This window comes from Hippocampus bargibanti, unplaced genomic scaffold, assembly GCF_051943395.1.
Source record: "Hippocampus bargibanti isolate YZ-2025 unplaced genomic scaffold, ASM5194339v1 Contig00133, whole genome shotgun sequence".
In the NCBI taxonomy this organism is placed as follows: domain Eukaryota; kingdom Metazoa; phylum Chordata; class Actinopteri; order Syngnathiformes; family Syngnathidae; genus Hippocampus; species Hippocampus bargibanti.
Genome location: NW_028297038.1, coordinates 42,163 through 67,889, shown reverse-complemented (window position 1 = coordinate 67,889; position 25,727 = coordinate 42,163). Strand labels below are relative to the sequence as shown.

Genomic DNA, 25,727 nt, shown 5'->3' with positions numbered 1-25,727 from the left:
TGTATACCTTAAAGAACAACCGACACCACTTTTTTGTTTCCGAACAAACATCAGAAAAAATGTTTTATATCATCCAAAATACCCAAAACACGCAGTATGATATTTTCAGTCAAATGCAAAACTAATGGGTTTATTTTGAACGTTCGTCCCTGGTTCATTGATTCTTGGGGCGTTGATGGCAGTGAATGGTTAAATCAGCAGGAAGACAGTCATCATCGAATCCATCCTGTGTTCTTCCATCACCGTTTGGTTCGGGGCCGCCACAAAAATGGACAAAATCCGACTTCAACGGACAGTTAGGACGGCGGAAAAAATCATTGGCACCGCCCTACCCACTCTCGAGGACTTGCACACTGCAAGAATCCAAACTAGGGCGCGGAAAATCCTACTGGACCCTCCGCACCCTGCCCACCACCTTTTCCAGCTACTCCCCTCAGGCAGGCGCTACCGATCCATGCGCACCAAATCCAGCAGACATTTAAACAGCTCCTTCCCCCAAGCCATTAACTCTTTGAACTCTTTCAACAGTAGCCAAAATGGAACTGTATAGTGCCACTTAGCAGTTTTTTTGACAACGATACTAGTGCAGCGTGTTCTACCGGAAACAAATTCCTTGTGTGTCCTACATACTTGGCAATAAAGATGATTCTGATTCTGATTCTGATTCTGATTCTGATTCTGATCATCATCATCATCATCATCATCATCATCATCATAATCATAATCATAATCATAATCATGATCATTATAATAATACACTGACATAACAGCAAAGAATGGTAAACACTAAGGCTGAATGGGGTACTCGTTTTACATAAGTATCTGTAACGGAAAATGTATTTTATGCAACGCACATGCATGCAATTACTTCATCTCGTAAGAAAATAGAATCTTTTCAAAATTTTCACAAGTTGGTTTTGAGGAGGGAAGCACAGGAAAATGCAAGATAATCGAGGAAAATCAGTCACATACGGACTGGATGTGTAAAATAACAAACAAAAAAACAGAACTTTGTTATTTCTGTGTGGTAAAAATTCTTCTTGACAACATGTTGTCCAGCTAATTGTGGGAAATGTATTGACAAAAAAATCCATTCACAGCACATCAATTACGGTACGTAAGCATGCATGAGTCTGCAATGTTGAGGGAAGTCGGAGTACCGACACAAGAAAGGTAGAGCTGAGATTTAAACTCTGAAACTCTGAACTGCGAGGCAATCGCATACCCTTAATTATAATCCTACCTGTCAAATCTTAATCCATTTTAAAGCAACCATTCATCCAATTAATTAAAAACATGCGTTAGCAGCCCAACATTACGAGTGAGGGTTCAGTCTCTCCGTAAAGATAAATAAATAAATAAATAAATAAATAAATAAATAAATATAATCAGAATCAGAAAACCTTTATTTGTCCCACAATGGGGAAATTTGCAGTCCACAGCAGCAATTGAAAAGGGATGGGGATGGGGTGGGGGTGAAAGAATAGAAAACAAGATATTCTAAGCAGTGTCGTCTCTCTTCCTTGCTATAACTGATACAATTCCACCGAGATTCATATTCAGAAAAAACTCAATACTGTACTAATAAGAATGCTAAGTATGTTGATGAGCCTTTCACTACAGAAAAATAGTCATGAAATTCAGACGAGAAGAGGTTAAGGGGACGCCACACGAAAACACCAATCAAATGAGAAGTAAATATGGATGAATGCCTTTCTTCCTTGCTGGAGTTAGAGTTTGTGATATCCAAGGTTTTACTGAAAACAGATTTGCTAAAAATGAGGGTGGATGAAAAAAAAAGAAAAACTGACAAACAGAAAGGCTGTTGTAAAAAAAATCCGACAGAACAAGCATGCAATGCTACAATCAAACAATAATATTAATAATAATGATAAAGATAATCTTAAAAATAACGTACTAAGATTATCAACAATAACATCTTACAACCATGCTGACTTGGTGAAGCTGAGGAAAGTTGAAAATACAAAGACAAGTGCCCAGCTATTGAATTAACTAGGATTGGTAGGTACCGGAAAGCGTCATTCTGTCTTTTATCACAATATTTTGGATGGAATTCAGGAATACTTTTTAAGTATCAAAGAATGGAAATAATATCCAGTATTTCTTGAGATTGAGTAAAAGCTAAACGTTGCACTAATAAAAGTACTCTTATTGTGCTGGAGACTCAATTATCTTAAATAATGACAAAGTTCAGAACTTTCTGTGAAGGTGAAAAGAAAGAATCTCAGGTCAAAAGTTTAGTATCCTACCTTTGACCATGCCTTGCCATGTCAATGGCTCGCCGTACCGGGACGGGTGATCCTCCCTCTGTGACGCTAAGCACCTCCATTGACTTCCTCTCTGGTCGCCGCTTCCCATGACGGCTAAGAATTGGTGAGTCCGCACGCTTCCTGGGAGGGTCTGCTGAGCACAAGTCCGATTTCAGTAATTCATTGAAGTAAACCCTCACCTTTCCCATGAGTACTTTGTAATTCATTGTTTTGTCACACCCCGGCCTGATGACAGTAATGCACTTTACTTTAGAGAAAGCCAATCCTCCATAAAGCGTCTCCAGTTGGTCATGAATGCTGCCGCTTGCCTCTTGACTGATATTCGTAAGCGGGAGCACATAGCCCTTCATCTGGCATCCCTTCACTGGCTCTCTATACATTTTAGAGTTATTTTCAAGATCCTATTATTTATTAATAATATTAATAATATTAGTATTATTATTATTATTATTAATAATAATAATAATAATAGTATTATTAATAACAACAACAAAAACAACAACAACAATAATAATAATAATAATAATAATAATAATAATAATAATAATAATAATAATAATAATAATAATACATTTTAAACGCCTTTCAAAGCTCTTAAGGACACTTTACAGTCACAGACAAGCATAAGTACTATAATAAATAAAATACAATCACAAATAGAATGCAATAAATAAAATACAATTATAATTAGAAACAAGAGAGAGAGCTAAACAGAAAATGCAATTTTAAATAGGTGGGTTTTGAGATGGGACTTGAAGGTGGAAGAGAATCAATGTTACGAATGTTAGGAGGAAGTGAGTTCCAAAGTTTGGGGGCAGCGCAGCTGAAGGCTCTGTCAGCCGTCGTTCTGAGACAGGCAGGGGGGGGGGGGGGGGGCACAAAGGTGGAGGGGGGAAGAGGATCTGAGGGAACGAGAGGGAATAGAAATTTGAAGCAGGTCAGATAAGTATGGGGGGGGGGCAAGGTTATGGATCGCTTTAAATGTATAAAGAAGAATTTTAAAGTTGATTCTATATTTGACCGGGAGCCAGTGGAGCTCTTGGAGGACGGGGGTGATGTGGTGAAAGGATGAGGTTCTGGTGATGATCCGGGCTGAAGAATTCTGGATAAGTTGAAGTTTGTGGAGAAGTTCCTGAGGGACACCAAAGAGAAGTGAATTGCAATATGCAATCCGGGAGGTGACAAGACTATGAACGAGGATAGCAGTGGTGTGAGGAGTGAGAGACGGGCGAAGACGATTGATATTGCATCGGTGGACCGGGTTCAGTTATTTAGATGGGAGTGGAAAGATAGTGCGCTGTCAAGAATGACACCTAGGCTTTTCACCTGATGGGAGGGAGAAACGGTGAAATTGTCAATAGTGAGAGAGAAACTGTTAGCTTTGCTCAAGGTGGATTTGGTACCAACGAGGAGAATTTCAGTTTTTTTCACTGTTAAGTTTGAGGAAGTTATGGGTAAACCAGGATTTAATTTCAGAGAGGCAGAGTGAAAGGGAAGAAGATGGAAGAGAGGCGCCGCGTTTGCTGGAGAGACACAGCTGGGTGGCATCCGCAAAGCAATTAAATTGTTTACCAAATTTGCGGAGAATATTGCCAAGGGGAAGAGGGTAGGTGATAAAGAGGAGCGGCCCCAGGACAGAGCTTTGGGGCACACCAGAAGAAACAGGAGAGGACTGTGAAGTGAAGGAGGTAATTTGAATGAACTGAGATTGGCCAGAAAGATAAGAGTGGAAGCAGCGTAGGAGCGTGTACGTGATCCCGATGGAGGAAAGTGGTAGAGTGCTTATGCACATTAGTAAACATACTATGTTATTTCATGCTTAGATTAGTAAACATATTATGTTATTCCATGTTTAGCTTAGTACATATTATGTTATTGCATGTTTAGTTTAGTCTACATGGATTTATGAAGCTTATTAGTTGAATAGTTGTGAAAGCAGAATGTAACAACTATCAACTTTCAGTCTAAATGTTCTCCCAACACTTGTCCGTAGCTGATTGGACAACAGATCACTGCTGTGTGACTTCCAATACAGTAAGACCTCAACTTACGAACTTAATTGGTTCCCAGACAGAGTGTATAAGGCGAAAAGTGTGTATCACAAAAAAAAAAAATCCCATCGGAAACCATTAAAATGGGAATAATCCGTTCCCATGTTTCCATAAAATATACTTTTCAACTAAATAAGCCTTAAAACTACACACAACATTGGATTGGATTGGATTGGATTTGCCTTTATTAGTCTCGCAGTGGAGAAATTTACATTTCACAGCAGCAAAGTTATGAAAGAAATGAAAGTAGAAAAGCAAAACACAGGAGCTGCTGGAAAGGCAGCCACTCTCGCGGCGCCGTCTTGAAGTCAAAAGAACAAAAAAAACCTAAATAACAAATAACATGACAACACAAAGACACTGAGAGACATTCATTCTTAAGCACTTTCTGTACCCTCTTTGTTACATAAAGCAGTTCCAGATGAAAGAGGAGAGGATCAAAGCGTCTCTTCACCAGTGGATCAGGGACATCATGGTGGAATGTGCACGTCGACTACAAGCTAAATGTTGAAACATACCTTATTCTATGTATAATAAATGTGCTATTGTGTTGTATAATGAAAGAAATACACTGCATTGTATCATAAAGTCACTTTATTTGCATTTGTGAAGGTCATTGATGGCTTAATGGAATGGCGTTGGAGGTCGAAGGTCAAACGGAATTGCTGTTTGGAAAGAGGCACATTACATGAGGACTGTAATTAAAGAAATAAACTGCTGTAAAATAATGTTTTATTTACCTTTTTGATGGTCGTTGATGGCTTATGGAAGGAGAGTCACCTTCCATAAGGACTGTTGGTAACTTAACCTCTGGTGCTGTTCGGTCTTGTGCTTCCGCCGAAGATCACTCCGCCAGCCGTGGTGGGTGTGTATTATGAAAATAGTGCTTATTATAAGGTTGTCCCGATCAGATTGGCGACCAACGGGTAGCAACGTCAGCCCTGCCTGCAGCCTCGCAGGTGCTGGTCGTTTTAATCACTGACACTTAAAAGGACACCCGGCACGACCATCCAGTGTCGGTTCATTTTTTTGTTGCATGCTTTGTATGCATTGTGTATGCAGTGCATGTGTTTGTTTAACCTTGGTGGACTTTTACACTTGATTTTCTTTTGATACTTTGTATTTTTTCCGTTCAGATGATTTTGATGTTTTACATTTTGTTCCTGCTGACCTTTATTTTAATACAATTTGTCAAACAACCTCCTGCTCACTCCTGCCTGCTTTTTGGGATCCGCACCCGCCATCACCACCTTGCAAAACGTGACAGAATGAACCGACCAACCATCGGATCCCACAGGTACATCGGACCCGTCTCATTTCCACCCTGTGCCTGGCAATGCTACGTCCACGTTAGCCCAAGCCTCGTCGAGTTTGAATTGCGTCACTCGACGAGCCGTAACGTCCACGTAAACGTCCGGCTGAGACCTCCTTCCAGGTGGCCGTCCAGGGTGACACTGGGTGTTTGGCAATGCACGCCCATGTCCAGCCACGCTGTCGTCATGCATGACGAATTGAGTCTCATCCACGACGAGCCGTGCAACGTCCGCGTCAACGTCAGTGCGAGGCCCCACTCACCGCTGGATCCCGGAGCGGCTCAGGACTGGTCTCGTTTCCCCGGTGCCGGGCAGTTCACGCCCACGTCGGCGTCCGGCCGAGACCTGGTCCCATACGGCCGTACGGGTGCCATTCTGCGCCTGGCCGTTCGACGTCCACGTTGAGCCATGCGCCGTCGCGTGACCGTGCGAGAGGGATCGCACTCGCGCCCACGACGATCCGTGCCGCGTCTTCGTCCACCCCAGGCCGAGTCCCGTTCCCATCAGGCCGCCGCCTGTCGTATGCTGGAGAGTCAGCGGTTGCCGTCTCCACCATTGTTCCCTGGCGAGTGGACCTTTTGGGAGACTGTTGGGACTTCTGGAAGCAGCCCCTTGAAGGGGGGGTACTGTCATGATCTGGTTGGCGACCAACGGGGGGCGCTGTCGGCCCCGCCTGCACCTGCACAGGTGCTGGTCGTCCCGATCAGATTGGCGACCAACGGGTAGCGACGTCAGCCCTGCCTGCAGACTCGCAGGTGCTGGTTGTTTTAATCACTGACACTTAAAAGGACACCCGGCACGACCATCCGGTATCGGTTCATTTTTTGTTGCATGCTTTGTATGCATTGTGTATGCAGTGCATGTGTTTGTTTAACCTTGGTGGACTTTTACACTTGATTTTCTTTTGATACTTTGTATTTTTTCCGTTCAGATGATTTTGATGTTTTACATCAGAATCAGAATCATCTTTATTGCCAAGTATATGTAGAACACACAAGGAATTTGTTTCCGGTAGAACACGCTGCACTAGTATCGTCGTAAAAAAAACTGCTAAGTGGCACTATACAGTTCAATTTTGGCTACTGTTCAAAGACTTCAAAGAGTTCAAAGAGTTAATGGCTTGGGGGAAGAAGCTGTTTAAATGTCTGCTGGATTTGGTGCGCATGGATCGGTAGCGCCTGCCTGAGGGGAGTAGCTGGAAAAGGTGGTGGGCAGGGTGCGGAGGGTCCAGTAGGATTTTCCGCGCCCTAGTTTGGATTCTTGCAGTGTGCAAGTCCTCGAGAGTGGGTAGGGCGGTGCCAATGATTTTTTCCGCCTTCCTAACTCTCCGTTGAAGTCGGATTTTGTCCATTTTTGTGGCGGCCCCGAACCAAACGGTGATGGAAGAACACAGGATGGATTCGATGACAGCCGTGTAGAAATGTTATGACAGCAGTGTAGAAATGTTAACATTTTGTTCCTGCTGACCTTTATTTTAATACAATTTGTCAAACAACCTCCTGCTCACTCCTGCCTGCTTTTTGGGATCCGCACCCGCCATCAACACCTTGCAAAACGTGACAATTACGTCACATCCTATCGCGTCACACCTTGTGCGCCATATAAATGCTCACCCATTCAATCTCTCTCTCTCTCTCTCTCTCTCTCTCTCTCTCTCTCTCTCTCTCTCTCTCTCTCTCTCTCTCTCTCTCTCTCTCTCTCTCTCTCTCTCTCTCTCTCTCTCTCTCTCTCTCATGCTTCCTCCTTAGCTGACACCGCAATGTCTCTGCTGTCATCAAGATTAAACTAACTTATTCTGTCCCACACTGTCTTCCTGCTGATTTAACCATTCACTGCCATCAACGCCCCAAGAATCAATGAACCAGGGACGAACGTTCAAAATAAACCCATTAGTTTTGCATTTGACTGAAAATATCATACTGCGTGTTTTGGGTATTTTGGATGATATAAAACATTTTTTCTGATGTTTGTTCGGAAACAAAAAAGTGGTGTCGGTTGTTCTTTAAGGTATACATTCTCCAGAAAAGAGAAAATGACTATTTGCATCAATGAATCAAAGTCATCCTGTCCAGCCATGTCCAATGGTGCTTGTCTTCAGTCAGGTTCGACTGGAGTCCCACAGAGCTGACTTTATATTACATGACAGATTGGTTGCTGAATGAAGCCAGTCACAGAGCAAGCAAACTGTTTATCACATTCATTATTGACGCATGTGGACAATTTAAGGAACAAAGATGACGTTTTTGGAATGTTGGTAAGAAACTACACTTTGGGGATTATGAGTGTTATCATCAAATTGTGAGTATAGTTTTGCTTTTTTGAATGTTGCTGTGCCGATGACCATTTTGTGTTTGGGAGCCTTTTACTGAGTGATTTGCTGGTTCTGTAGCCAAAAAGGGACATACGTCTTCTTGTGCCAGTCCCAAGCTAAATACAGAGGGTTGTGTCAGTAAGGGCATCCGACGTAAAAGCTTGGCCAAAACAAACATGTGAATCAAACCTCTGAAGATGGAGGTCACTCATCCGCTGTGGCGACCCCTTGACGGGAAAAGTCGAAAGGAAAAGAAGAATAAGCCTACCATGCATGTTGTTGGAATGTGGGAGGAAACGGAGAACCCAGATTAAACCCATGTAGGTCCTTTTATAGACCTTACCATTAAATGGTAAAATGTAAACATCTCAGGCATAGATTTATACAGATGACAGGAAGAAATTCCAAGATCATTCGGAATTGAAACAGGTCTTCTATGCGCCATAAACATTGTGTTTGTGTTTCCGTTTGGAATGCGACATACCAATCTCATTCCGGGGAGGAAGGTTCTGATCCTCGTGGCTTGGATATCTTTCTTTGCGGTCCAGGAGTAGGATATATCATCTTTTCCTGATTGTCGCTAAAGAGTGAGGGAAGGCAAAGAGCAAAGTGCATGCAGGTATGAGATAATACTATGTGTATTCAAGTGGAGGGATGAAGTGAGGCATGAAGTGAGGCATGTGGATGAAGTGAGGCATGTGGAAAACTCCAAGTTTCACTTTTTCCAAAAGATTCCTCAAGTTGTCATCATCAAAAGGCAAAGCTCCCTGGTGATTAAAAGTGGACAACTAAAATTAACAAAGCATTGCATGTCCTGTCATTAATTTCACTCTTGGTGAAGAGGGGGATGTGTGACCACGACCGCCAGACCCTATTTTTTACATTTTAATTCAATGTCTAGCACAGGGTTGGGCAAATGTTTTGACTCGCGGGCCGCAATGGGTTCTAAAATTTGACAGAGGGGTCGGGCCAGGAGCATTTGGAGGGAGTGTTTGGGCGGGAAATACTAAACCTAAAGCATTAAAGGCAAACCGACGCCTCCGGACAAGTTATGACATAACTTGTCTGGACATTTTACAAATTATGGACATAACTGTTATGTCCATAATTTGTAAAATCACTTCAAATAACTTCAACTGAGCGTATTTTACAAAGATTCCACAGCATATAACTATAGTTTATGTTTTAAGACTCGCGCTGAATCTTCAGGAAGTCTTGTTTTTGAGTTGGTGACGATTCCTGACATGACGTCACGCCTGGAATTCCCCTGACCGAGAAAGCGCCACACAATGCATTTTGCGGTACTTTGTTTGGTCTGAAAACTTCGTGTTGAACCGTGTTGATGGTGAAAATAGAAGGAAAACACATAAATAACGCAATAGTGAATCGTTGTGTGTTGCACCAAGACAACTATTTGATATTCGCTGACACAAATTCCCAGCTGACAAATCAGCCCATTTCCAACGGAGCTTGGGCGCCATCTTCTGCATTTTCTGGGTGCTACATTGCTGTCATTGACGGCTCGAATTGATATGGGAGGACTCCTTTAATCAATTGCAAACATTGATGTTTTCCTCTTCATAACTATTTGAATCATATTCATAACTGGATGAGTAAGAAGAAAGCATCTTCTCCGAATCTGAAGCCATTGTTTTGATTGTCGAGCAAGGCAAGACGTCTTGGCGTGACATCACGAACAAGGGGGTGGGACCTTCTGAAACTGGCCATTTCCGGATTCATTTTGAAGTAATTTTTATTGGTGTCTTTCATTTGACTAAAAATGTCAGCCTGCGTGTTTTAGGTATTTCAGATGCTATAAAACGTTTTTCTGATGTCAGTAGGAAACAAAGAAAATGGTGTCGGTTGTCCTTTAAATGTAGTGTGTACAAGCCTCATAGCACAGTAAGAACACTACAACCCAATTTATTCACTGTCTTTCAAATGTGAAAAATATCCCTGATCTGTTAATAAATTTGTCTCAAGGAATATGCAACATATGGCGTTTACATACTATTTCGCAGATACTGGGAGGAGGAAATGGAAATAGATTAAAATAACATATGCAATGTGATTGATCAAGATTGCGTCTGTTTTTAATAAGTTTCAATCGAAGGTGCAAAGTCAAAGAAATCAACATTTATCGAAAAATGGAATCACTTTCAACATTCAAAACATATTATTACACAATGAAATATTCAAGCTCAATCATATCTCCTTGTGTTAAATTCCGCAAAATCATGGATGGATTGTCTTGACCGCGCGCTCTACTAACTCTTCACGGACGCTCTCGCCTTCACGCGCAAACAGTACACGTGTACCGTCGCCAAGCACACAGACATAGGCTACCTGCAGTTGAAATTTGCATACTCAGCACGGCAGCCAATCAGAAGTGTCACACGACGAGCCGTACCACGTCCATGTCCATGTCCATGTCAGGCCGAGTCCCGTTCCCATGAGCCCACCGCCTTTTTTTTATTGGACAGGAAATGGTTGCCGTCTCCACCTTATTCCCTGGCGAGTTGGGCCATTTGGGAGACTGTTGGGACTTCTGGAAGCAGTCCTTTAGAGGGGGGGGGGGGGGGTACTGTCACGATCTGGTTGACGACCAACGGGTGCTGGTCGTTCCAATCAGTGGCAGTTAAAAGGACTCCCGGCACAACCATTCTGTGTCGGGTCATTGCATTGTATGTTTTTGCTGCACCCTGTCAGGTATGTTTCATCTTGGCAGATTTTTTATTCATGATTTTCATTGATACTTTGTACTTTTCTGTTCGGATGTGACGTTGATGTTTTAGATTTTGTTCCTGCTGACTTTATTTTAATACAAGTTGTCAAATACAACATCCTGCTCCCTCCTGCCTGCTTTTTTTGGGATCCACAACCACCATCACCACCTTGCGAACTGTGAGAACCGGAAGACATTTTTATCAACATTTTCTTCTAAGAGTGCCCTCTAGAGTCAACACCTGGTTCATGAAATACCTTTTAATGTTCTTATTTAAAATGATTTAATATTTTATATGGTTCATTAGTTACATGTATAGTAGTATTAAGGTTTAGTTGTCAGCAAAATTGCACCTTCGGCGTGGACGCTATGGAAGACGGCGACGAGGACGTTTACCAGTGAGACGCCATGTCCAAGTGCGACACGGTCCTGGGGGATTGAGCCCGGAGACGGACTCTATCTACGGCAAGACGGCGCTCGGCGGCGGCAGGAAGACACGTAGCAAACCTCCTTCCTGCTTTTTTTGTGTTTGCTGGTCTTTATCTATTACCTATATTTGAGCCAGGAAACATTAGCTATCTAGCTGGCTAGCTATATATTCGCTGTCTAGCTATCTATTAGCTAGCTAGCTTTCTATCTTTTTGAGTTAACTAGCTATCTATTAGCTATATAGCTGGCTACCTATTTGAGTCAGGAAACATATTAGCTATCTAGCTAGCTAGCGATATATTAGCTGTCTATCTATCTATTAGCTAACTAGCTAGCTTTCTATCTTTTTGAGTTAACTAGCCATCTATTAGCTATAGAGCTGGCTAGCTTTTTGAGTCCGGAAATATATTAGCTATCTAGCTAGCTAGCTAGCTATTATCTGTCTCGCTAGCTATTAGCTGTCTAGCTAGCATTCTATGTTTTTGAGTTATTCTGGGTTGAGTGAATTGGCTGCCGCTGCTCACCCACATAAAAACTTATCCTGTGACTGTGAAGTGATCTTAACAGATTTGAAAGGCTCTTATAAATGAAATGTATTATTATTATTATTATTATTATTATTATTATTATTATTATTATTATTATTATTATTATTATTATTAGGAGGTGTCACCAACAAGGTGCTCATGGCATCAGGTGGGCTACAAAGACGTGGCACGTGATCCGCTTGTAAAAGTAACTTAACAGGGATGGAACATCGCAATTTTCCTGTCATACTGTAGAGATAATCTTTTTGAAAATATGATTGCAAATAATTTAAGAAATAACGTACAATCATGAAAATTACATTTGTTATTTTAGAAGGGTGTATCAAATGGGTAACTCCCGGTTTCAAAAAGGTGGTCAGTTTAAAACATGAAAACAAAGTGAGCCAAAAATGTTATGATTGATATATAAATAAAATAAGAGTAGCATTAAGTATATTTCCTCAGGGAAAATATTTTGAGGCTAGAAAAAAAATGTAATAAAGTGAATGCCAAAAGAATGCAACAGTGACGTAAGAGTAGCTGCAGGAGGTTGGCGCTACTAATGTTGCATAAAAGACAACACACAGAAAGAAGGTAAAGGAGAGAGCACTGATAACCTCTGGGCAGGCGTAATGCGGTGATCTGTAAAAGAGGCACAGAGGGAATGATGCTGAAGAGGACTCAAAGGGGCCCCCGATATCACACATCATACCCACTCAAAGGCAACGCTGCCAACAGCCAACATACCGAAGAAGAAATGACTAAAGATCACACGATCTTCTAGCTGAGAGGGGTTGAACAAACCCTTTCTTGATATTATACAGGTAACAACCGATTTACGACGAGTTACGAGTTACGACAACGACCGCCAGCCTTTTTTTAAAATTCTACGGCTGCCACCGCTACAGCCAGCAACGCGACAGAGACATAGGTCTGTGCACGATGATTTATTCTGCTACAACACAAAGCACTAGTCCCAAAAAGAGGACCAGGGAAATAATAAAAAATAAAGAATACCAAAAACGACGAGTGGGGGGGCAATGGGAATGAGAAGCAATTCGCACACGGTGGTGCAGAAATTGAATAATCCCAAAAGGATTACGGGATGTGAGGGGTGGTCTCGGACCGAGCACAGAAGACAAAGTCCAGGGTAATACAAAGTACAAATACAAGTTGACAGCGTCCAGTTTTCGTAACCGCTGTCCTGAAGGAAGCGGGGAGGCATGGCCCCGCCCCAGCTGTCAATCCGAACGTGACAATATCGAGCAAGTAGGATGTTTATTTGATGGAGCAGCATTGCACAAAATGCCGATACAAAATAACTGTTTCGTAACAAATGCATACGACACTTTTCTCCAGCATGACATATTTATAAATAAACTGTCAACATTTTGGTATATAATAGTATTCAATAGAAAACGAACAAATAGAAAAAAAACAACAGATTGACATCGTATACTATCCTGTTGGATAGGAGATGCCAGCGTGTCGTCATTTGTTATGATCATGTGATCCTCGCGTCAGCCATTTTGAATGCTTTTCGATTTACGGCCGTTTGACTTACGACGGTTTTGTCGGAACGGAACCCGGTCGTAACTCGGATGTTACTTGTGTAACATTGGGAGCCAGATTAAAAAAAAAATAAATAAATATGATATTACTTCATGATAATCAATAACATAATAAAATATGACTGCTGGTTTGACTTACATTGCAAGACAAAGATATTGAACGTTCCTTACATAAAAATAAATACAATATACTCCAGTGATACCTTGGGTTACGAACTTAATTGGTTCCCAGACAGAGTGTGTCAGGCAAAAAGTGTGTATCCCACAAATGAATTTCCCATAGGAAACCATTAAAATGAGAATAATCCTTTCCCAGGTCCCCATAAAACACAATGTTCTACTTTATAACTTTCTAAGCCTTAAAATTACACAAAACATACCTCATTTTATGTATGAGAAATGTGCTATGGTCTTATAATTAAATATTTAACCGAAGACTGGGGGCGGGGAATAGAGGACAAAAAAAGTCATCAGCCATTTTCTTTTTGGAGAACGGGCTCGTTCGCGAACGACACATCACTCATCGTGGCGCTCCGTGTGTATCCTGAAAAATAGTACATAGCCAAGGTAAAATTTTAAAAAAATTAAAGGAAAACCGACGCCTGCGGACAAGTTGTGTCCTTAATTTGTAAAATCGCTTCAAATGACTTCTACTGAACGTATTTTACAAAGATTCCAACGCATATAGCTATATTTTACATTTTAAGACTTGCGCTGAATATTCAGGAAGTCTTGTTTTTGAGTTGGTGACGATTCCTGACGTCACGTCATGGAGGGAACGCCCTTGACCGAGAAAGAGACAATGCATTTTGCGTTACATTGTTTGTTTGATCCGTGTTGATGGCGAAATTAGAAGGAAAACAAATAAATAACGAGATGGTGAATTGTTGTGTGTTGCACCAAGACAACTATTTGATTTTCCCTGACACAAATTCCCAGCAGACAAATCAGCCCCTTTCCAATGGAACTTTGACGCCATCGTCTGCATTCATTGAGTCATTATTGAGTCATCATTGAGTCATTATTTTGACATTTGTGCAAAGACTTTTATTGAGACACTGTCAGTCTCAACTCAAGATACAATAACTCGTTCACTGCCAGACGTGCAAAAATGTGTCCACTACAGTGCCAGGGTTTTTGCCATTGTCACTCGAATTCCAGGACGCAAATAATATTGAGTTTTGGGACTACATAAACATTCAATGCAGCGTAATAAATCTTAGACTTTATTCTTAGACTCTCATCAGAAAAAAAGAGTTAATTCCTAAATTATATGGGTCTGGAGTTATATGAGCTTGAAATGCAATACATACTTGTACATACAGTATTGGTTTATATAGCGCTTTAACAACAGCTGAAACTGGAACAAAGCACTAACGTGGAAAAAAGGGAAATGCTTCCCCCCTTGTGGAAGGGAAAAAAACATTGCCAGAGGCCATTGCCAGAGGCTATGGTCAGCGTTTTATCGGCACCCAAACAAGAAAAACAAAACCCTGACAGATTTGGGAATGGCACTCTATGTCATATTTTCAATTCCTGAATAAATTCGTGAATGACAGTCTTCTTCTTTTCCTTTCGGCTTTTCCCTTCAAGGGGGTCGCCACCGCAAATCAGTGTCCTCCATCTTTAGAGGTTTGTTTTGGCCAAGCTTGTATGTCGGATGCCCTTCCTGACACAACCCTTTGTATTTATCCGGGCCTGGGACCGGCACAAGAAGACATATGTCCCTTTGTGGCTACAGAACAAGCAAATCGTTCAGTAAAAGGCTCCCAAACACAAAATGGTAATCAGCACAGCAACATTCAAAAAAGCAAAAACTATACTCACCATTTGATGACAATGCTCTGATCTTACTGTGAAATCGGCATCTCTTTCCTTACATTACATCACAAACAGAACTACAGTCCTTTAAGATGCTTTATCTTCCAGTCACTGTATTTGAGAATGTGAAATGCACTTTGGCGAATGACAGTGAATGAGATAAATGCAGGCAGCGGGTTTCCCTTTTATCTGCTCTGGTGGGTCCCGGCTCTAGGGTTGGGGGGAGCCTCAGGAAATCACCTGCCTAGCTACCTATTTGCTATCTTGCTAGCTAGCTATTAGCTATCGGGATATCTATTAGCTGTGTCCTTGCGGGTTTTAAGGGGCGCTTGTAGATTATTATTATTATTATTATTATTATTATTATTATTATTATTATTATTATTATTATTATTATTATTATTATTATTATTATTATCTATCATCTAGCTAGCTTGCTTTCTATCTATTTGAGAAAAACTTATCCTGTGACTGTAAAGTGACCTTGAGAGTATATATATATATATATATATATATATATATATATATATATATATATATATATATATATATATATATATATATATATATATATATATATATATATCGTCAAATTTATGTGCTACACAAACACTGCGTCGTGTGAATGCACACTCTTTCCCTTATTTGCAAAATTAATAAAAATGCAATCTCCTTTCACCTGTTCATGTTTTCAGTCTTCCTGCTCGGAGCAACATCTCGATGAATAGCATTTGACAATTTCCTCATTGTCATACAAGGGAAAAAAATCAGGAGCCGTTTTACTTGTGCAAAGCCTCTGTTGTCAGAAGAGTCCATCAACTAAATCTCAATTACAAACCATCCAATTCAAAGAAGTAGCAATCGTAATTCGAAATCAAGTCTGGAATTTGCCAAAAGAGTATAGCGGCAAGCTAACTAAAAAAATATATAATGGCGACTGCTATGGATTGTATTTCAAGAGTAAATATAAACCTTGATAAAAGTGATTGAAAGCCTCAAGCTTGGAAAAATGAAGCATATGCAAATGATACAAATTCTACAAGCTCATCACTGAAACCCAGAGGAGTTTATATCACGACTTTGTCTTACAGAGCTTCTTCGAGGAGAGGCTCATCAATCATCATTCATGCGCCATGATGGCAGCGACACAATTACCTTCGTCTTTAGAAACACAAAGGAAAGTTCAAGAAAAATGCGACCAATTCGACTGGTTGGTAGCTTGTTTATCACGTCGAATGAAACAAACAGTCAAATCAACCAAGATGTTTCCCATGGCAAAGAAATGTAATGTTTATTTTTACACTCAGCCAGTCAACAATATCATGTTAGTTCATATGAACAGTTTGTATCTTCCAGGACTTGAGTAGTGGTCCTTACATCATGGGGCTTTGTATCATCACGAAATAGGTAGGAACGAGATCACCAACATTGCAGAAGTTGATTAGGACAAAAAAACAACATCATAAAAATAAATGAATGTACCTAGGCGTACAAACTTAATTTGTTCCCAGACAGAGTGTATAAGGCGAAAAGTGTTTATCTCAAAAATTAATTTCCCATAGGAAACCATTAAAATGAGAATAATCCGTTCCCAGGTGCCATAAAACATAATTTTCTACTTCCTAATTTTCTAAGCCTTAAAATTACACAATACATAGCTTATTTTATGTATAATAAATGTGATATGGTATTATAATTGAAGAAATAAACTGTACTTTATATAAAGTCATTTTATTTACCTTTGTGGTGGTCGTTCATGGCTTGATGGAATGGAGTGGTTTCATCAGCATTAAATACTTGATGTGGAACGTAGCCTTCCCCTTTCACCATCTTGAGGAATGATCCCTTGGAGGTACTTTCTCTGTGATAATTTTACGTTGTTCCTCATCAATAGTGTCCTGTTTAGCTAGGTTGATTGCTTTTTGCATCAAGTGTACAAATGGCTTATGAGGGTTATTTGTGGAGCCTGATTGATGGGATATTTTAACCTTGCAGTCTGCACTCTGCCTTTGAACTATCAAAGTTGAAACAAGTCCAAATTTCACTGTTTTCTATCCATTTTCTCATTCTCTCTTTGTCGTCTGCCTGTCTCTTTAATGTTTAACTGCCTCACTCTCTCCCTGTCTCTCTCTGTCTGTAACCTCCACCCCCTCACTGCTGCGTTCTTGACCAATCACATGGCTTTAACTGAAGACTGGGGGTGGGTAATAGAGGACAAAAACAGTTGGCTGCCATTTTCTTGTTAGGAGAACGGGCTCGTTCGCGGACGACACATCACTCATTGTGGCGCTCCGTGTGTATCCCGAAAAAAAAAATGTATGCCAAGGTTAAATTTTCATACATTTAGGAGAACGGGCTCGTTCGCGGACGACACATCACTCATTGTGGCGCTCCGTGTGTATCCCGGACAAAAAAATTGTATGCCAAGGTTAAATTTTCATAAATTTAACGTTCGTAAACCAAAAAGTTCGTAAGCCAATTGGTTCATAAACTGAGGTATCACTGTACTTTAATATTTAGTATTCAGTTTATTCTTTCTATATTTATTGAGATCGTCTTTTTTTAATTTCAACATTTATATGACATTTTATTGGTATATTTATTTGTACATTCAATTATTTCAACCATTTATTTATTTCAATATTAATTTTGTTATCCATACTGGATCATTGATTGAAGTGTTTTCCAACAGGAAACAGCGGCGATAAAACCTCAACCGGTCAGAACCAAAAGCAGACATCAAAGCAAAAGAAATACACATGTCCAATATTATCATCACACATCGCTATTGAATACCGTCGATCTGAATTAATGCAGGACTTTTGAATCATTTCTATCGGTGTATATAAGTACACACAAATGCAGCCAAAAGAAAGTAAAATCCTACTTCGAAGACCTGCAACTCTGCTTCACAACACCTGACTTCACAACATCATGGCAGCGTGTAGAAGTCGGCATCATGGCAGGTTGTACAATTTCACCCCTGGCCTTCACAATGGCCATGGAGGTCATCATCAGGGCCTCAAGGTGGGTGGTGGGAGGTGAGCGAACAAGGAATGGGATCCACCTCCCACCTATCCGGGTATACATGGATGACATGACCACCTTGACCACTACCGCAGCTTGCACCAGGCGGCTACTTGGAAAACTGCAGGAAAACATTAAATGGGCCCGGATGAAAATCAAGCCGAGCAAGTCACGCAGCATCTCAATCGTCAAGGGACAGCTAAAAAATGTGAAGTTCTGCATTGGTGATGACCCAATACCAACGGTGTCTGAGGAACCGGTCAAAAGCCTGGGCAGGTGGTACAATGCAAGCCTCAGAGACAAAGATCAAGTGCAGCAACTCAAGCAGGACATCACCAATAGTCTGGAAAACATCAACAAGACTGAGCTGACAGGAAAGCTCAAGCTCTGGTGTCTGCAGTTTGGACTTCTCCCTCGGGTAATGTGGCCACTCACAGTCTATGAGGCCCCACTCTCAACTGTGGAGAAGATGGAGCGAACCATCACTAGATATGTGAAACGCTGGCTTGGTGTTCCACGCTGTCTGTCTAACATCGGCCTTTATGGCAAAGGGGTCCTTGAGATTCCAATCACAAGCCTCACCGAAGAGTACAAGTGCGCTAAAGTGAGACTTCAGATGACTCTCACAGACTCCAGAGACCGGAACATCAGTCAAGCTGCACCCCCCCTATCAACGGGACGGAAATGGACGCCATCCATTGCAGTGCAGCAGGCCACAGCAGCCCTAAGGCACAGCGACATTGTGGGACACGTTCAGCTCGGAAGAGGGGGGTTTGGCCTTACAAACAAACCTTCTTGGCGTAAGGCTTCAATATCGGAAAGAAGGAAAATGGTGATAGCAGAGGTGCGCCGCCAAGAGGAAGCTGAAAGAACTGCACGGGCTGTCTCTCTTGCCAAGCAGGGACAATGGATGAGGTGGGAAGGCCTGGAGAAGAGAAGGCTCAGCTGGAAGGATCTCTGGGAAATGGAGGCAAGCAACATCAGCTTCATCATCAGAGCTATCAATGACGTGCTCCCATCTCCAAAAAAACTCCACCAATGGTATGGCGAAGATCCAACCTGTGACCTCTGTCGAACGCCAGGAACTCTCAAACACATCCTGACCGGTTGTAAGACCAGCCTCACACAAGGCCGCTACACCTGGAGGCACAACCAGGTCCTAAAAAGTTTGGCAGTTGTCCTTGAGAGCAAGAGGAATACCATCAACTCCTTGCCAATGCGAGCCACCATGTCCAGCACAGCACCATTGACCTTCATCCGAGAGGGACAGGAAAAGCCCAACCATCCTACTGACAAACCAGAAGTTGGACAGCTATCCGGGGCTCGCGATTGGGAGATGCGGGTTGACATTGGCCAGCAATTGGTTTTCCCAGCGGAGATTGCAGCCACCACCCTCAGACCAGACTTGGTGCTCTGGTCCTCGTACTCAAGGCTGTCTACATCGCAGAACTCACAGTCCCGTGGGAAAACTCTGTTGAAGAGGCCTATGAGCGCAAGAAGCTGCGCTACACAGAACTCGCAGTGGATGCGCAACAGCGGGGATGGAAAACCAAGGTATATCCAATTGAAGTTGGATGCAGAGGGTTTGTGGCTTCCTCCACCATCAGGCTGCTAAAAGACCTGGGTATCCATGGACAGGCTCTGCGGCACACAGTTAGGTCACTCTCTGAAGCGGCAGAAAGAAGCAGCCACTGGCTCTGGATGAAGAGGAAGGACCCTTGTTGGGCTCATAGGTCAGCAACCTAAGACCCCCCCCCCCCCCTCTACCAGCTTCTGAACATCTGATTGGGCATGGGACACAAGCGTAGGCGTGATCAACCTGTCGCTGGCCACCATCAATGAGGGTGTCTAGTGATTAAAAGGCCGAAACACCCAATGATTCTTTGGCACACTACTGACGATGTGTCCCAAATTCAAAACCTCCCATCCCTGAGGCACAGCTCCAACATCACGTCCATTGGTTCATGATTCTCTTCTCTCTATCTCTTTCTATCTCTCTCTCTCTCTCTCTCTCTCTCTCTCTCTCTCTCTCTCTCTCTCTCTCTCTCTATCTTTACTATCTCTATCTCTCTATATCTCTCTCTCTCTCTCTCTCTCTCTCTCTCTCTCTATATCTCTCTCTCTCTCTCTCTCTCTCTCTATTTCTATCTCTCTCTATATATCTATATCTCTCTATCTCTATCTCTCTAGCTCTCTCTCTCTCTCTTTCTCTCTCTCTCTATCTATCCCTCTATCTATCTCTATCTATCTATCTCTCTCTATCTCTCTTTATCTCTATCTCTCTCTCTCTATCTCTCTCTTTCTCTATCTCTAAATATATCTCCCTATCTCTCTCTATCTCTATCTCTACCTCTACCCTCTCTATCTCTCGACCTCTCTCTATCTCTACCTTTACGTCTAAATCTCTATCTCTCTCTATCTCTCTATCTCTATTTATCTCTATATCTATTTCTATCTCTCTCTCTCTATCTCTATCTCTATCTCTCTCTATCTCTACCTACCTCTCTACCTACCTCTCGATCTCTCTATCTCTCTACCTCTATCTCTACCTCTACCTCTACCCTCTCTATCTCTCTACCTCTCTCTATCTCTACCTCAACCTCTATCTCTATCTCTAGATCTCTATCCCTAGATCTCTATCTCTAGATCTCTCTCTCTATCTCTCTCTATCTCTCTCTCTATCTTTCTTTCTCTCTCTATCTATCTTTACATCTCTCTCTATATCTCTCTCACTACTGACGATGGCACACTACAGACGATGTGTGTCATCTACGATGTCCCAAATTCACAACCTCCCATTCCTGAGGCACAGCTCCCACACCACTCTCAACATCAAGGCTAATCTCATGTGAGGACCATCCATTGGCACAAATGGACAGAATAACATCACGTCCAGTGTTTCATGATTCTTAGCGATTGATCACACACAATTTCAAAGTACATCACTGACATGGATTCACTTCATCTCGGAAAGTATGTGACAGGTTAAAAAGTACCTTATTTAATATTTTGGTGACAGGTAAAGCAGATCGCAAATGGTAAACATCTAAAATGTTTATTTAAACAAGGAACGCCTGCTTCGTTTAGTGTTTCGTGTCGGACCGATTTACATTGTTGGACAGGAAGTTGTGCGCATAACGTTTGTATTGCCCATGGGCATTCGAAGTAAACCACGGTTTAGTCAAGACGTACATCACCGCTTGTCTTGTGGTTTTTTTTTCTGAATCCCACAATACTGTATCCCCCTTACCATAGTGGAGAGCACAACAAGTACACCTAACAGCGTCAAAAATGTCTGGATGCTTCCGTCCATCTTTGTGCATCACGTTTTAAACATATATCATGGATGCGAATGGATTTCAAACGCTAGTCGGCATGATGACCATTGAAAAAAATCAGGGCCAATTGGCGATGAGGGCTAAAAATGTCTTTGCACATAAATTGTTGACCTCAAGAATAATAATAATAATAATAATAATAATAATAATAATAATAATAATAATAATAATAATAATCAGAGCATTGTTATCAAATGGTGAGTATAGTTTTGCTTTTTTTGATTGTTGTTGTGCTGATGACCATTTTGTGTTTGGGAGCCTTTTACTGAGCCAGTTGCTTGTTCTGTAGCCACAAAGGGACATAAGTCTTCTTGTGCCGGTCCCAAGCCCGGATAAATACAGAGGGTTGTGTCAGGTAGGGCATCCGACGTAAAAGCTTGGCCAAAACAAACATGTGTATCATACCTCTGTAGATGGAGGTTACTGATTCGCTGTGGCGACCCCTTGAAGGGAAAAACCGAAAGGAAAAGAAGAAGAAGATCCATTCCTTTTCAAATCTGTTTATCCTCACGAGGGTCACAGGTATTCTGGAGCCAATATGAGCTGCCTTTCGGCATTTGCCAGCCATTTGTAGGGCCTCCATATACAAACAAACATTTCTGCTCACAATCACAAGCTCGCAACAATTTAGAATGTTCCAGTGTGAAGCTTGCCGTTCTCTTCCTCATCGTCTTCTTCCAAATTTGGACTTGACAGCTTGATGGAAAAGTGGAAGCAGAGCTGTTTGAGTTGACCCAAAAAAAAAAGTGAAACACGATGATGTCGAGAAGTCCACCATCTTTGTGATTGACCATTTTGGTGGCTTTTCATTTTTTGTGATGGTGGAAGACAGCTCACTTGTTTATTTGCGCTCATGTCGAGCTGTTTGAAGTCACACCACCATCTTTGTGATTGACCATTTTGGTGGCTTTTCATTTTTTGTGATGGTGGAAGACAGCTCACTTGTTTATTTGCGCTCATCCTGGCAATTTTCTAATCTATCTAATAGCTATCTACCTAGCTGGCTGTCTATTAGATATCTAGCTCGCTGGCTATCTAGCTCACTATCTTTTAACGATATTGTTAGCTAACTATTCGATATCTATGAGTTAGCTTTGAGTGAACTGCCGCTGCTCACCCAGAGAAAAACTTATCCAGTGACTGTAAAGTGACCTTGAGAGTTTTGAAAGGCGCTTGAAATGAAATGTATTATTATTATTATTATTATTATTATTATTATTATTATTATTATTATTATTATTATTATTATTATTATTATTATTATTATTATTATTATTATTATTATTATTATTATTGGCGGCCCGGTAGTCGAGTGGTTAGCACACTGGCTTCACAGTGCAGAGGACGCCGGTTCGCGTCCCGGTCCGGCCTCCCTGTGTGGAGTTTGCATGTTCTCCCCGGACCCGCGTGGGTTTTCTCCGGGTCCTCCGGTTTCCTCCCACACTCTAAAAACATGCATGGCAGGCAGATTGACCACTCCAAATTGTCCCTAGGTGTGAGTGTGAGAGTGACTGTTGTATGTCTTTGTGTGCCCTGCGATTGGCTGGCAACCAATTCAGGGTGTCCCCCGCCTCGTGCCCGAAGACAGCTGAGATAGGCTCCAGCAACCCCCGCGACCCTAATGAGGAATAAGCGGTACGGAAAATGAGATGAGATGAGATGAGATTATTATTATTATTATTATTATTATTATTATTATTATTATTATTATTATTATTATTATTATTAACCTGTTAAGCATGTTTTTTTTTAAATATGAGCGTAAACCAGAAGACCTGTAAAGAACTCAGGCAGGCTGGGTAACCGGAACTGAAGCCTGCACCTCTGCAGTGTGAGGCAGATATGCAAACAAGTCCAGTACCCACTCTCATTTAATTATTTGTATATTTAAAGGATATTTAAAGGATTGTGGACTCTTCCAATAATAGCTTTTAAGGATAAAGCGGATTCAGAAAACAGATGGAAATTTTCAACGAAGTCAATAGTTCAACAAAAAAAAAATCATGAAAAATATGTTTGTTTTGAAGGTAAACATGAAGACTGTCCTTGCCAGCATCTTACCTTTATAAATATTATCTTTATCCCTTTATACTCAACAGTATGGTATGTGCAATGCACTTTGTTTAGCATCTAACCGTAAATAAAAATGTAATTCAAACTTGATCAAAACCTTGGAAATATTAAAAAAAAGGATGTGCCTTTCTTTAGGTATTTTAAACACTCACCCACAGCTTGTCTCCAGCAGACTCTCCCCGACCTGCAGAGACGCCATGCCAAAGTCTGCTATCCGAATATTGTTCTTCTCATCTAATAACAAATTCTCTGGCTTTAAGTCTCGGTGGCTGGATGAGAGGATGCAAAAGACAAAAAAGGGTTACAAAAGTCAAACCCATTAAAATTGCTCTTGATATAGCTGTCATGTTTACCCTTGTTCGCAGAGCAGTTTGGTAACTTCAATAATGCAGATTGAAAACATTTAGGAACTGTAATGAATTTATGATTGACATTCTGTGTAAGGCAATGTTAATCAATTGCTGTGTCCCCGTGACCCACATCTTTCTATTCTTGCCAATTTGAGACAGATTTTATGGAAATTGCAAAGAATATCCCAATAATAATTTTATAAACAACAATATATTTGATGAGAAAATATATGTCCAGCGTATCCCATTTCTAAACAAATGATAAATCACAAAAAGCATCTAGGAAGCTGTAATGCATGATCAAAAATGAAATATATTCAAAGCACATAAGGACATATTTTCTTTATCATCCTACCAGCATTTTTGTCAATCATCTGGTTAGGGGGGGTGTGGTCTTATGTCGGCCCCTGTTGTACTGATGAAAAACTATGGCCCCCTGGAGCATTTAAGTTGCCCATCCCTGGGTTAGATATGAAAGGTGACACACCATATGGAGTGGCTGTGGCAGAAGTCCAAAGCTGAAATGATCTGTCGGAAGAATTTCCGCGCTTCTTGAGGCGTGAGTCGGACTTTCTTCACAAGGTAGTCAAAGAGCTCTCCACCAGACACATGCTCAAGTACAAGGTACCTGCAAAGAGGCAAGATTTTGCACTTTAAACTTATCCTTGAGTATTTCCACTACCTCGACGAAACTATACTTTTTGGTTTTCTACTTCTTTCATAATTTTTCTTGCTGTAGTTTAAGAAAGTTTCCATTGTGAGTCAAATAAATGTTTTCTTATCTTTTCTCGTTTGAGTACCTTTACATGTGAACTGAGTATATTCAACAACATCAATGTTTTTCATTGTATCATAACAAATATTGAATTTATTCAGAATCTAACAAAAACAACGTAGCCACAAGGGGGCACAAGCCAGTGTCTTATTGTGCCGGTCCCAAGCCCGGATAAATACAGAGGGTTGTGTCAGGAAGGGCATCCGACGTAAAAAAAAAAATAATTGCCAAAACAAATATGCGAATCAAACCTATGAATCCCATACCGGATCGGTCGAGGCCCGGGTTAACAATGGCCGCCATTGGTACTGTTGACCTTCAGGGTGCCAGTGGAAAATGGACTACCACCCTTTTCCTTTGGTAACTGTCGTGTCGTCAGTCTAATCCTTGTTCGCTTACCTCCCCAGATAAATCTTGTGATCAGTTTGTCCCATTCCACAAATTGTTTTTGTGGTATGGGTATTGGTAGCGACTGGTAGAGATAGCAACCTTGAAAGAATATTCATTTTCACTATTTCAATCCTGGATCTTAAATCTAGGATGGGTGTTGACGATCTCCCCACGTCTGCCTTAATGACTTGGTTAATCTTTGTATAGTTTGATTCAAACAGTTTGTCTATGTGCTTTGTGATGTACACGCCGAGATACTTTACTCTTTCAGCATCCCACCTTAATTTGTAATTTCCCTTAATTGACTTTGATGGAGTGTAATTTAGTGCTAGGATTTGTGTTTTAGTCACATTCAGTCTATATCCTGAGTAGTGTTCATATTCTTCTCGTTGTTGCATCAGTATCGGGAGGCTATCTTCCGGTTGTGTCAAATATATTATCAAATCATCAGCAAACAGGCTGAGTTTATGTTCTGAGTCTCTCCTCTCCACACCCTTGATGTTGTGGTTCTGTCTGATTGCTTGGGCTAGGGATTCATCGAAGATATTGAATAATGTTGGTGAGAGGCAACATCCTTGTCTTGTCGATCTTTCTAGTATTATTCGGTCTGTCAGGCTGCCATTCACTTTCACTCTTGCAGTTGGCCCATTATATAGTGTTTCTATATTTCTAATTGAATCTTTGTTAAAGCCGAATTTACCCATGACTTTGCATAGATAGGCCCAGCGGTCACTA

The 25,727-nt window shown here is 41.3% G+C and overlaps 1 protein-coding gene across 6 annotated transcripts; it reads right to left on the bottom strand.

Moving 5' to 3' along the window:
• Nucleotides 1–1,448: 1,448 nt before the first annotated feature.
• Nucleotides 1,449–25,011, bottom strand: LOC148881224 (uncharacterized). 6 transcript variants are annotated; one of them, XM_088989409.1, is made up of 6 exons: nucleotides 24,869–25,011; nucleotides 24,315–24,455; nucleotides 23,630–23,746; nucleotides 12,265–12,289; nucleotides 8,451–8,546; nucleotides 1,449–2,421 (listed from the first exon to the last, which is right to left on the bottom strand). In XM_088989409.1, exons 3-6 carry the CDS (start codon nucleotides 23,674–23,676, stop codon nucleotides 2,251–2,253), a joined length of 339 nt encoding a protein of 112 aa, XP_088845535.1. In that variant the 5' UTR covers nucleotides 23,677–23,746; nucleotides 24,315–24,455; nucleotides 24,869–25,011; the 3' UTR covers nucleotides 1,449–2,250. The 6 variants fall into 6 exon arrangements, 1 of the variants encoding a protein (XP_088845535.1); XR_016114092.1 differs by lacking the exon at nucleotides 8,451–8,546 and having other exon boundaries at nucleotides 1,935–2,424; XR_016114089.1 differs by lacking the exon at nucleotides 8,451–8,546 and having other exon boundaries at nucleotides 1,938–2,421.
• Between the last annotated feature and the right edge of the window lie 716 nt (nucleotides 25,012–25,727).

Excerpts from the sequence above, each read along its gene's own strand:
- LOC148881224 (XM_088989409.1), bottom strand. The coding sequence starts at position 23,676 with ATGGCGTCTCTGCAGGTCGGGGAGAGTCTGCTGGAGACAAGCTGTGG. Across the intron at positions 12,290-23,629 it reads CTGCTGGAGACAAGCTGTGG|ATCACCGCATTACGCCTGCC; the intron begins GTGAGTGTTTAA and ends CCTCTTTTACAG. Across the intron at positions 2,422-8,450 it reads TCCTCCCCGGAATGAGATTG|ACCCTCCCAGGAAGCGTGCG; the intron begins GTATGTCGCATT and ends TGTGCTCAGCAG.